Source organism: Stegostoma tigrinum, chromosome 27, assembly GCF_030684315.1.
Source record: "Stegostoma tigrinum isolate sSteTig4 chromosome 27, sSteTig4.hap1, whole genome shotgun sequence".
NCBI classification, from domain to species: domain Eukaryota; kingdom Metazoa; phylum Chordata; class Chondrichthyes; order Orectolobiformes; family Stegostomatidae; genus Stegostoma; species Stegostoma tigrinum.
Genome location: NC_081380.1, coordinates 31,623,457 through 31,636,628, shown reverse-complemented (window position 1 = coordinate 31,636,628; position 13,172 = coordinate 31,623,457). Strand labels below are relative to the sequence as shown.

At 35.8% G+C, this 13,172-nt stretch overlaps 1 protein-coding gene across 3 annotated transcripts in view; it reads left to right on the top strand.

Moving 5' to 3' along the window:
• Positions 1-11,551, top strand: part of taok1a (TAO kinase 1a) — a 150,854-nt gene extending 139,303 nt beyond the window's left edge. For all 3 annotated transcript variants that reach the window (XM_048557431.2, XM_048557432.2, XM_048557434.2), the window contains exons 19-20: positions 1,720-1,902; positions 3,824-11,551. In XM_048557431.2, coding sequence (XP_048413388.1) covers positions 1,720-1,902; positions 3,824-4,285 — 645 coding nt within the window. In that variant the 3' untranslated portion in view covers positions 4,286-11,551. The remainder of the gene's footprint in view (positions 1-1,719; positions 1,903-3,823) is intronic.
• Positions 11,552-13,172: the final 1,621 nt, after the last annotated feature.

Here is a 13,172-nt window from a genome sequence, read left to right as displayed (position 1 = left end):
CTTGGTTTTCATAATTTTTCATTTATATGAAACACCTGATTCATATGCAAATAAACTGAATCCATCAATCTGAGGATAGAGGTTTAATTATAAGGGGCGTTATCAGGTTTGCTGAAGGTTTACATCTTGTTTCCAAACATTTATTGGCGCTTTGTCAAAGTATTCAAAAATAGACTTTAGAAATATCTGCTTGAGTACTGTACGTAAAATTGGTACATGGCTGACTGAAAACGTTTAGGAACATATCAAGTTATGAGTATCTAGCAGCTGAAATAGTTCTACAGTTTTTGAGATTATACTGCAATTTATTTGGCAATGTCATGTATGGAGATATATACTTCCATATTACTTTTCAGTGCCCTTTATGGACTTTCAGTATAGCTCATAACCAGCAGATGGCATTATTAGTGCAAATTGACTTCAAACGTAACTTCGGAAAGAGAGTAATTATTTTGATCAGTGGATCATCCATGAAAGTTCTGTACTTGGATTTGTTGATCTCAGTTGTATTATTTGAGTTTACATGTGCAATCCGTTTCTTTGTAATTTGTGGTAGAATTTCTTTAATTGCTTCTGCTTTACAATGAACATTCAAAACCTATTTTAATTGGAATATATTTTATCTGACAGTATGATAACATCGAAAGCCAAATTTGTAAATTAAATTTAGTACAACTGATATTTTTCTCAGTTTGTGTTTGTACTGAAAGATATTTTATTCAGAGACCTTTTCAATTTATGAAGTTTCTATCTGTTTAAAGTAGTTAAACTACTTTTACTATTTTACTTTTTTTATGCAATAGAAACTGAGAATAAAAAAAATCAGATAATTGCATCACATACATAAAATAGTCATCGATCACAGATGTCCTCTGGGCAAAGGAATTTCCTCTCAGCAGCAAAATCAAGCTTTATTTTTATTCACATCACATTGTAGTTACACAGACAGATTTCTGTGGGTTTGTCAGCAGACTTCTAATCATGTAAATGCGGTACCATATAGACACAATGTATGGCATCTTTGAATGGCAAGCAATAGCAAAGAGCTTCACCTAGTCAGATTGAAGAATTCTCTTAAACCATGAAGAGTCTAAACCAGCATTTTTTTAATGAACAAGAAGTACAAATTATACCTACTGTGACCAAGAAATTGAATTAAAATTAGGAATTTCAAGTACGATTAAGGGAGAGAGAGAATTTTTTAAATTAATTTTATTCCATGGAATTAAGACTCTATTTTCAGGAATTAAACTTTCAGGACCAGAGAGATTGTTCAAAAATAATCATTTATTATAGCCCTGACATTTGCAGTTGTTTTTACTGCAGAAGAAATGGGGAATTTCAAAGTTCACTGTCTTTAAGTGCTGAATCAGGAATAGCTAGTGTATCTCAAACAACAATTTTCAGATTTATGTGGGCAGGCACCTATCAGTACAGCAGTCTCTGACATTATTACAGCAAAATCTGAGCCAATATTTTGATGTTACGCAGAAAGCTTTCACTTCTACGTGATGATGTAGATGTCTTTGTTAGAAATAGAATTAAAGCCGGGTAAGTATTAAACCAAAACTGAAATAGAGTATTATAAAGGTTGACCATTTCATGGTGTACGTCTGTTGTATTTATACATTGCAAAACCACTTTTAGCAGATCTGAGCAATCAATCAATCAATCTTAATTCCAAATAGTAATTATTTATTTTATGTTCACTTTTTACAGTTACGTCTAGACGAGGCTCAGGAGGCTGAATGCCAGGTTCTAAAAATGCAGTTGCAGCAGGAGCTTGAGCTACTTAATGCATACCAGAGCAAAATAAAAATGCAGACTGAGGCGCAGCATGAGCGTGAACGCAAGGAACTGGAGCAGAGAGTCTCATTGCGTAGAGCCCTACTAGAGCAAAAGGTACTGTGTGATGGTTTGTCTGTGAAAATTAACATGCTGACCTACTCCCAAGGTTTCAAACAGTGTTCAATGATTTAAACAAGCTGTGAAATTGAGCCCATTTCATTTAACTTCTACTTGCAGACTCAGTATGTCTTCCTGATTCATCTGTAAACTCTTATTATATTTGTACTTCAAAATATTTGACAATTTCACAATGTTTTAACAATTTCTCATTTGTTTTTGAAGGGTTTAGATTAGATTAGATTAGATTCCCTACAGTGTGGAAACAGGCCCTTCAGCCCAACAAGTCCACACTGCCCCTTGAAGCATCCCACCCAGACCCATCCCCTTGTAACCCACACACCCCTAAACACTACGGGCAATTTTAGCATGGCCAATCCACCTAACCTGCACATCTTTGGACTGTGGGAGGAAACTGGAGCACCCGGAGGAAACCCACACAGGCACGGGGAGAATGTATAAACTCCACACAGACAGTCTCCCGAGGCTAACCACTGAGCCACCGGTTTAAGTAATTATTTTCTTCCACTAGTTTGTTTATGACATCCATCTTTTCTGATAATGCTGATGACTAACTTTTCTGAATCGCAGTTTTTTTTAAAAAAACTATCTTTTTTGTAAAACAGGAACCGTTTTAATGTCTAGTTATGTAGTTTAGCTATTCTTTGGTCTCCTGATCTGCCTTTGGACCAGGAGAACTGGGGTACACTCCACAGCAGGTTTTAGTGGACATGTTGACACAATGTGTTCCATACTTTGGCAATAATGATCACAGTTGTATACTATGTTATCTCTAATCGTTATTTCTCATCATCATCTTCTGAGGCAAGTAGGTGGGTTGGCTTATATCCTGCTTGAACTCACTTGAGTGCCGTGCAGTTTTCTTGAGGACGGTTGAAACCAAGGACCTCTGCTGTTGGGGCAGTGGTGAAATCCTGTATTGCATCACAATTCTACTTGCCTTGGATGAATATGTCTTTAAGGGAAACAGCATATGAAAATGAAAGCACTTAATGTAACCTCTCATAACTTGAAGAGAATGCTCCATGTTTCCTACATGAAGAAACATTGAAACAAAGCTGTAACTTGGTTCCGACATACGAAAAATGCACTTGACAGTAGAGGCAGGTTTTCTTTCATTCTCTTAGATATATGAACAGCCTCGAATTCCTACACACATTGAACCTTTACCACTTTTTACACTGGCTTCATTTCGGAATGGGCATTACTTAAAACTAGATCAGTGTCATACGCATTCATAAATAGCTGACATGCTACAGATAGATATTGCAGTGCTCTGAATAGATGATTACATTTGCCATTTCAAGTTGCGCAATTGTGTTGATGAAGGTGTTGTGACAAATGATCAGTCAGTTTAGAGTGAAAGCATTATTTCCATCAAGCTTCACCGCCCCAGTCACGCTCGTTGGTCAGGTAAAAAATTACTGGCATTAGAGTACACATTTAAGAAGGCCTGAGATACTGTTTGTCTAAACATTTGTTAACAGAAATGTAACTGCATTGCCTGCTTTCATTGATAAACAGATGATATTGCTACTGTGCCAGAAATCAGTGTAATGCAATTTGTTACACTGCTTCCTGCTCAGAATTGGAATTACCATCCAGAGTAACTGCATGAACTACAAAACAGCTCATGACAGTTTGGAGGCCAAAAGTTATTTAGGTTGCACAAGCATATATCATTGCATTATTTTACTCTGCTGTATATTAATAAAATATTTAACTTGAAACAATTTGCAAGCAATATTTGGAAAAATAGTTTTATGGTATTATATCACTTGACATGAGCAGAGGATTTATCATCAATCTTCCTACATTAGGAGATTTGGATGCATTATAGGCCGTAATATAAACTGCTTGTGGTTTCAAATCTCCCATTTGTATTTTCCATTTCCAGATTGAGGAGGAGATGCTGGCACTACAGAATGAACGCACTGAGAGAATACGAAGCTTACTGGAACGTCAAGCCCGAGAAATAGAGGCTTTTGACTCTGAGAGCATGAGACTTGGCTTTAGCAACATGGTCCTTTCTAATCTGTCTCCAGAGGCTTTTAGCCATAGTTACCCTGGAGCTACTAGTTGGTCTCATCACCCTTCTGGAGGAGCAGGGCATCACTGGGGTCACCCCATGGGTGGCCACCCTCCAGCCTGGGGTCACCCTATGTCAGGTGGATCCCAACCTTGGGGACATCCCGCTGGCCCTGTTGTTGCTGTACCCAGAGGAGGTGGTATGGGGGTCCGCAATAGTCCCCAAGCTCTTAGGCGAACAGCTTCCGGAGGCAGATCGGAGCAAGGCATGAGCAGGAGCACAAGTGTCACATCGCAAATTTCAAATGGTTCACACATGTCTTACACGTAATTTTAATAGGTTGGGGGAACAGTTGTATAACTGCTGTCTTGCCTCAATGCTCTGCAAAAACCGCCCATTATGCATCATTTTGAAAGCCTTCTGTTGGTACTGCGGTTGAGGTTCAGAGTGCGTGGGCATGTTTGTCCAGCCTTTCAGGAAAAAAACACGTCTCTTATGTTAATACAGATTTTTTTTTCATTTGTCAGCACGTCATATGTTATCTGTTTGATTAGCCCTAAAAAAAAATGTGAAGGCAGGCCAAAGGAAAATTCTTGCTGAGCCTTGTTCTCTCTAATTGGTGGCATTGCAACACCATGACATCCCATTTGTTGTCCTTTTTTAGCAGTATATTTTTCCAGGTGGTGGTAGTGGAAACTTTCTTCATGAAAAAGAAATACTTTTGGTTGCCATTTACTTCTGCTGGCCATCAGACCGTATACTTTTTCAAGGGCTGAACCAGTAATCTCACCAGCTGCTAACCGACATTATATTTCTTTGCCTGAGGAATTTGTCTGCTGGAGTAGGTATTATACGGAAGAAAATTTAGGTTCTATTTCTTGAGCAGAAAAATTATATCGTGAATAGACTGGAAGTTGGGCTGATATGAAGTGGGACTGAGTTAAAATCTGGTACAACCATTTGGTATTTATGTACAGCCACAAACCTGCATTTGTTTACTGGTCAGTTACTCATCTGGCATTAACCTTTTGCTACGTTATCTGTGAATTATTTAGCCACTAACATGTCTAGAGTATGAAACTAGTTAATGAGGAATATTAATGTTAACTAATGCATAGCAATGATGCCATAAGTAATTCGCCAAATAATAGATTAAAGAAAAACTGCCTTTTGCTAATTGTTTTGATTTCCCCCACTTCATAATTTTCAGATTTATTCATTATGTGCAACATTTTCCTTTTTGCAAATCTTCCCACCATCCGTTGAGCATGCTGTGTGGCTCCAAAATGGTGTTACTGCATCATAATGATCATGCTCCAAATTTAAGGTGTTTACAAACTACCATAGAAAGTAGTTTTAAACTATACATTTGAAAATTATCAATACATTACCATTACCAATAGAAAAACCACATATATTGTTCTTAAAACAGTTTCGATACAGAACACTATTTTTAAATTATACAGATAGTATAATTTTATTTTTTAATAAGTAAAAGTTAGAGTGTTTTTGTAATAGGCTGTTGTACAATGTGTTCTGACTTTTGGCACATTTCAATAAGGACTTTACGTTGTGCGTGGTCTATGAGTTGTACAATAATCTATTGCCACAATACTGTGAACATTTTTGTCCCTTCAGAAAGAACACTGCAGTAAGTAAACCGCTTCCCTAAAATTCAGGTTACATTGAAAAAAGTTTTTTTTTATTTGAAGAATGTATGTATCTGTAAATATGTAGTAAATTGGAATTGCTGAGCTGCTGGCCTAGTTCCTGTGTCTTTTTATACTGAATTTAGGTTCTGTCAACTAAAAAAGAACTTAGTGCCATTATTAGCACCAGTGAGCATGCCTATGACTTTTTAGCTTTCTATGTATCACTATTACTACACTGTAGTATAATGTAACAAGTCTTAAATGTGTTATACAGACAAAAAAATACATCTGAAAGCTATGCTTGTTTCCCTTCCTTACAGTGCTGACTGACTGGGCAGTAAAAAATTATTGTATGTACTGCATTTCACATAAACACTACTTTTGGTATGAAACTTAATGGTGAAATGATATTAAATCTTGCCAATAATCTAATTTGTTATTTCATGTGACATTGTGCAACTTATCACTTACATGTAGTTATCATTTATTTGCCAAAATTATCAATATTGGTAAGAATGAAGACTAGTTAAGTGTTTTCACATGTTTAACTTCATAGTTTGAATTTTCTCTCCCACCTGACCCCATGTGATTGGTTTGTTTCTTTCATTGGTTATAATTTTAATACCAAAATTCATGCCCAGTAGTGTTGCCTAAACTGTTCTAAGTAATTCTAAATTATTTTATTAAAAGAATGTGAGAAGAATCAAGTGCTGAGAACAGCATTTTTCAGTTTGCAGTCAAGCAGTGGTACAGTGATTATTTAAGCAGTGCTTGGATAATTTTTGCTCATGGAAACTCATATCTAAATTATGGACATGCAGTCAACATTGCTTAGATCATAACAGATCATAAATGTTGTCTGCCTTGATATTTGAGATCAAACAGTCTGGCATGAACCTGACTGGTTGAAGTATTTTTGGTGGTTAGCTAAGATCAAGTGGTTGTGTATGCATATTCCATTGGACAACATTAGTGAGTTGTTATTCTGGAGTTTCTTCTGTTCTCCATTGTTGAAGACGACATGCCAAAATCATTTAGGCAACAGTGCTCAAAAGCAGAACTTGCTACTTTATCACAGACTTATTGGCTTTTGGCTACTGATTTTTAAAAACAAATGTTTAATTTGCAAATTGGAGTTGGTGACAGAATAGCCATAATTTAAAATTTACATTTTAAATGTCATTTTGGTTTAGAATTTGCTATACAATTCCTTTAATTTATTAGTAGCTTCTATTTTTAATAAACTTAATCTCATATTTTTAAATAATGAACTATATAAGGCTCTTTAAGTGTTAGTTTTTACTCTTGATGATTCAAACCCTGAGAATCTTACCTGTTGTACAGAGTTCTGCAAAATACCTCGGTCAGTGTTGCTGTGTGACTAGCTTCTCGGATATTCATGAGTATGTGTCCAAGGACTTAACTTGTAGTTAGCTGTCTTTTCCCTTCCCAAGCCAGGGATACATGGTTCCCACTTAAGACACTCCCTGGTTTTACAGAGCGCATTGGAAGTTGACCTCTGAGAGATTAACTGGTAACCTGCCATTGTACCATGCAGCATGCTGAAATTCAGCACCCTGTGAAATCGTACAATAATTCTTCAAACAGAAAGCAACAAAAGTAAAAATTTCATTTCTCTGTCATGCTACCTATGTGTATGGCTTGGAATTTAGAAACTTAAACAGTGAGCAAAAATTGGTTGAAAATAAACACTACTTGGTGAAATTCATTATGCACAATGAGAATGTTTTAGGTTCATTGAATGCTCTTAGAAAATAGTAGATGTCAGCAAAGATTCACGCCTCACCCTTTGAGATTCTGTTTGCTGCCCTGTCCCAGTAATTGAATACTGATACTAAAATTTAACATTTGCTGAACAATTTATACAGTTTTAATTGCCTGCATTATCAGCACTCAATTTATAAATGAGATGCCATGTGTGTGAGGGGAAGTGAGGGTATCTAATTATAGTTTAAATTAGTCTCATCGACCTTCAGATTTTTGTGTGTTCTGGGCATTTAGGGTGCCTCCATCTTTTGTAATGTTTATATTAAGAGTTGTTCTAAGTACCACTTCAACATGAATTACAAAAGAAAAGAGAATCATCTTCAATCCCTAGTGCTCTTCCTATCAGTCTTTTGTGTGTTCAAATATTTTGTCTCTTTTGGCCAATGAGTTTAAGTTGGTAGCTGACCATTTGCTCTGTTAGCCTGAATATGCAATTTGACCACAGGAAATTGATTTAAAGTATGTATTGTAGTTGCAGTACTCACCATGTTTGAAATTAAGGCTGTGAAAGCCGCCTTTCTGCATTTAAGGTGTCATTTAAAGCAGTTGAAAATGGAGGAGATGCCAAGAATTTATTTCTTAAGACCATATAAAAATGACCATTTCTTCCTGTTTGGAAAAAATGTACTGTCAGCCACTGTGTATAGTGAGATGAGTAGGGATACAAGGTGCTCCCTAATTTTAATTTGGAACTTAAAAGAACAGTTTGGTTTGGTGTTTAGTAATTTGCATCAACATGTAACGCTGAGTTAAATAGCTTTGCAAAGAAAGTAAGCTTTCTCCAGTATGCTCAAATTAGTGAGAGTATAATCTGTAATCCAGTTAGAATTCTATTTGGCGCATTTGTTTTATTTTCATTTTAATTGGTTTGCATAACGCATGGTCTGACTGCTAAAATGCAGATTTTAATTAATTAAAATTATATTTCTTCAATTTTCCAATGTAAACCGACTGTCCACATGGCTGCTACATGGGGAACAGGTAAAAAGATTGAATTCTTTCTGGTTAACACTCCTTCATTAACTATGTAGATGCATTTAGTAATAATTAAAAATGCACATCATTAGATCATTCCACCCTAATGTAGGAATTCTGCATAGTAGTAATGCACATTTTAGGAGCAGGTAGGATGATAACTAGTGTAGAATCCTAAGAAGTCATTGAGTGCAAAGAGAAGTTTATCATTATGTACATAGTAATTTGTGAACAATCTGTTTCAAGAAAAAAATCAAAAATGTGTCTACAGTATTGCATTTTATAATTTGACATTTTTTGATGGGATTACGTAGTTGCCAAAAATGCTACATGGGAGGTAGCATAGGAACAGTACAGTTTACAAAGTGACTTCATAATTTGGATTATTTGCAGTAATATAAATACAGAACTGCAGATGTTGAAAACTTGAAACTAAAAGTGTGCACTGGAGAAACACAGCAAGTCTGGCAGCATCTATAGAGAGAAAAACAGTTGATGTAGTGTGGAAGGAGGAATTGGGTGGCAGTGTGGCTATGGTTGGGCAAAAATAGAATGCATGGTGATGGTGCCGAGAGAGAGCTCATCTGTAAGGTTTTTCAACCATGTGAGGGACATTCAGCTTTACTGGTTGCAATCAAACTCAGTAATTTACAGTTGAAGATCTGGGCTTTTCTTTATGAACCATGTTGAAGGATGACAAATACTGCAATCAAAGTTTCAACTTTATGAACTATAGCATATTTAATACATCAAATGTCTAATCAGCACAACTGATGCTGAATGTTCTTGTGACAAATTACAAAACAGTCTATAAAATCCCTTCAGTTATGTAAGGTCTGGTAAGGAGATGTGGGGCAACCCTGCTTGACATTGGGTTGAGAGTCCTGCAAGCTGCACCTCTTCTCTGGTTAGTGTCCTCAGGTCCATATTGTTTGCATGGGGTATGTGACTGCTTTCGATCCTGGTTGTGCAGAGAGAGAGAGAGGGGGAGCAAGTGCTGCCCTAATGTCTCAGTCTTGTGGTATGCCTGTGTTTCGTTTCTTTTTTTACCCTCTTAGCACCATCTCTATACTGTGCCATTCTATTCTGGTTGGGTGTAAATTACTGCAGATGCTGGAATCCATACTGAAAACAAAAAATGTTCAGAAGCGTCCATGAAGAGAAACTAAGCTAACGTTTCAAGTCTAGGTGACTCTTCAATCACTGACCACTGTGATCTCCGACATTTTTTTGTTTTCAGTGTGCAGTCCATCCTTCCTCAGCTTCCCTGTTTTCTGATAAAGGGTCATAGGCCTCGTATTAACTCTTTTATATATAATGATGCTGCCAGACCCGCTGCATTCCTCTAGATTATTTGCAGTTTCTTGCTGCATTGTTGAAGATTACTTGTGTCAATTCTCACTGAAGTTCTTGGATGAAAGCATTATATCGCCCCCTACATAGCTGTTGAACATAAAAGCAAAGTTGCATCAAGGTTGTGAATGATATCTATAGATCAGCGTTAACTAATGGAAATCACTAGCAGTGGTGAAACCAGTTCAGCCAAATGGCTGGATTTTAGTGGAAAATGCCTGCCATGGACCTGTGCAGTGCAGATTATGGAAAGTTCAATATCCCACATAATGCAAATGAATGTTGGAATGATATGCTCAGTATGTCTGTTACTTTTAGTTTATAATCAAAAACCATACAGTTACAAAGGGATTCCAAGTAGCCGTACGTGGCTTCATATTTGACAATATGGCTAAGGGTTACTTATTTGCACTCAAGATGAGGGCATTGTGAAGCTGAATGGTCAAAAATAAAATCAGGCAGGTTTGGGAAGTGAATGAACAAAAATGAGCATCTACGTGTAAGCATTGCCCAGCAGCAACTGTCATATAGAATTTGTTATTTAATCCAGGGATGTTGTACAGTTTTCCAAAGTGCTCCAAATAAACTTTTGTTTAAATTCTGAAATGCTCTTTATCTCTGTTCACTGTTAGAAGAACAGTGATTAGCCATTGCTGCCCAACAGTCAGGACTGGCAGAAAGGGAGCTCACCAAGATCAACCTAGTGCTAAAATCTGTGGAATATTCAACAGTAGGTTATTATGGTATAGTAGTAATCTGTTAACGTGTAGTACTGAGCTTACCCATCATTGAGGTAGGGAATGACTACATTCTGTTTGGTAAGATAATCTAATGTTCTTAGTTATTAAAAAAAATTCCCTTTTCTCTTGCTGTAGTTGTCGCTGGCTCTGAACAAACAAAAATCACAACTCTTACTGGGGATTCTGAATAAATCAACGCAGTTCCATTTTTAAAAGTATAATAGTGCATATAATGAAAGATGGCCTAATGACTTGACATCTTGTAAATGCCTAATTTTATTAACGATTTCTTTGCAGTAGGATATTTATATGGTGTAAAGGGTTAAAGAAAACCACTAAACCCACAGAGTACTTGAAGAGGGTATTTGTCCTAAAATAAAGATGTTCATTACTAACTATGCTATCAGAATCCCTTTTGTTTTAGTATGCAACAAAAAAATTAGTTTAATGTGCATTAGTAATGAATGAGGGACTGTGAGAAATGTTAATATTGTACATTTTAAATAGCTTGCAGGAATTGTGACAAAAACTTGAGATTTCTAACATAAACATTAAAAATGTTTTAACACTAATCCCATGGGGTGAAAACAACACATCATGAATGTATAACCTAATCTAACCTAGAGCAACTGGCTGGTTTTAACAAATCAGACAGCATGTTTGAGCTTATTCAACTTTATCTCTTTACATTTCTATTTTGGAGTTCTTATGTTCTCAGCATAATTCTGATTTTATTTGCACATATATGGTAGAAGAATCTGAATTATAAATTTTAACAGCCAAATCTACTTTAATCGTTTTTTTAGAAATATGTTATTCCAGTCGTTCATAGCCGGTTACCAATAAATTCCTTCATTTACTGGTATTTCTTTTAAAAATTGTACAGTAAAATGTCAGTATTCTGGTAACTTCTGGTTCAACATACATTAGCTCATATAACCTGTATTAATTGTATAGATTGTGAAGTTAAGCTGTTACCAAGTGTCAGAGAAAGAGAATAGGGTCATATGTAATATTTTGTTTGTAATTATCCTTTGTATTGTTACAAAGGAGATGTTAAAATCAACTGTAATAAAATAATTTTAGTACAGCTTGTGTACTTTGCTCATTTATCTGTTATTTCAGATAACTGCTATGTCATGAACTTATTTTTTTATGATACAGAAAATTACATCATTTGATACAATGTTTGGTTTGTTACAAATGTAGCCATACTGAAACCACTAATTGAATCCATTAAGTACATTTCAGAACATTAAGAAAAGTTGGCCAGTTTTCCATTATCTAGTTAATGAAGAAAACTATTTAGCATTAATTGCAACAGTCACTTTTGAATACGAGAAAATTTTAATAAAAATTAAACCGGAAGATATACAAAAGAATTTGTATATTTGACTTCTAGTTTGTTTTAAAAATATACACCCTTGCTTTTGAGGACTGTTATTTACATCTAAATATTTATTTCTAATTTACAGAAATGAGATGTGCCTTCTTGGGTGCTGGATTTTCACATTGTATTTATAAGTGTTGATTCAGAGTTTGGAGACTATCTGTTGTAAACTTTTGGGCTTGAATCTTTGTCTCATTTCTTTCAGCTATAATAAAATCCAAGCTTGACAGTAACTATACACAGCACTTGTACGTATGTATACTTGCAGATACAGGAAAACAAATTGTAAGCTTGACCTTCCTGAAAATAGCCGATTCTGGATGTATTTTTAAAAATGTGAGAATTTTCTATTCAGGGAGACGAATGATGTTAGTGCTAGAAAATGAAGCGCCTACATAGGACCAGGTTTAGGCTGTTCATTCTGTCATTCTGCTACTCATTCAATGAGATATGATCTCTATTCATTGTTATAATCCCAGTTGATGTTATTACCGGAAAAATCAGATCCCAGACCGAAATCTGGTATGATAGATCATGTTTTCTTTCGAACTTAATAAGGTGGTATTTCACTGAAACGTGCAACTTTATCAATGAATTTATTATGCAAAAGCAGTGAAGATGAAATAGAATAAACCAGGCTATTTACATGATGCAATTTTAAAGATTTTGAAACACTTCTTGTTAAAATACAATCCTATGTATCCCCACAACTTCCCTCTTTAGTACTCAGACACCAGAGAGAATCTCTTATCTATCACATCCAGATTTAGCTTAACTTTTGTTAATTCCCCATCTTGAGAATTAAACAGCCTCAAGTATTCATACAACTTAAGACTATTTCAGCATCAGTTATTCCCTTCAAGGTTTTAATGAAACAATTCTGGTCTGGAGCTTTGAAACTAAACTCAAACTGAAGAAACCTATTCTTATCAGTTCTAAGCTTTTTTTCAGGAGGCATTGTTTTACACATCTACCTGCTGTCTAACCTTTGGGTGTTCCCCCTAAAATAGACTCTAGATTCTTCTATCTGGGAGCAGTATAATGCACTTCGCTATCCATTTTTTTAAAATGATTTGAATCTACAATCTGCAGTTGTGCTGCAGCAGGTATTTTTCTAATCAACCTGTTCAATGACACTATTACACACCACCTGGAGTAGATGGGTCTTGAACCCAGCTTCCTGGCTCATGTAGAGATACTACAATTGTGCCACAAGAGCCCTTGCACTTCAGTTTTTTTTCTCCCCCTACTTTTTTATATCCAGAAGTGTTCTTAACACAACTGAGTTTTTATTTGAGATAATGGGAACTGCAGATGCT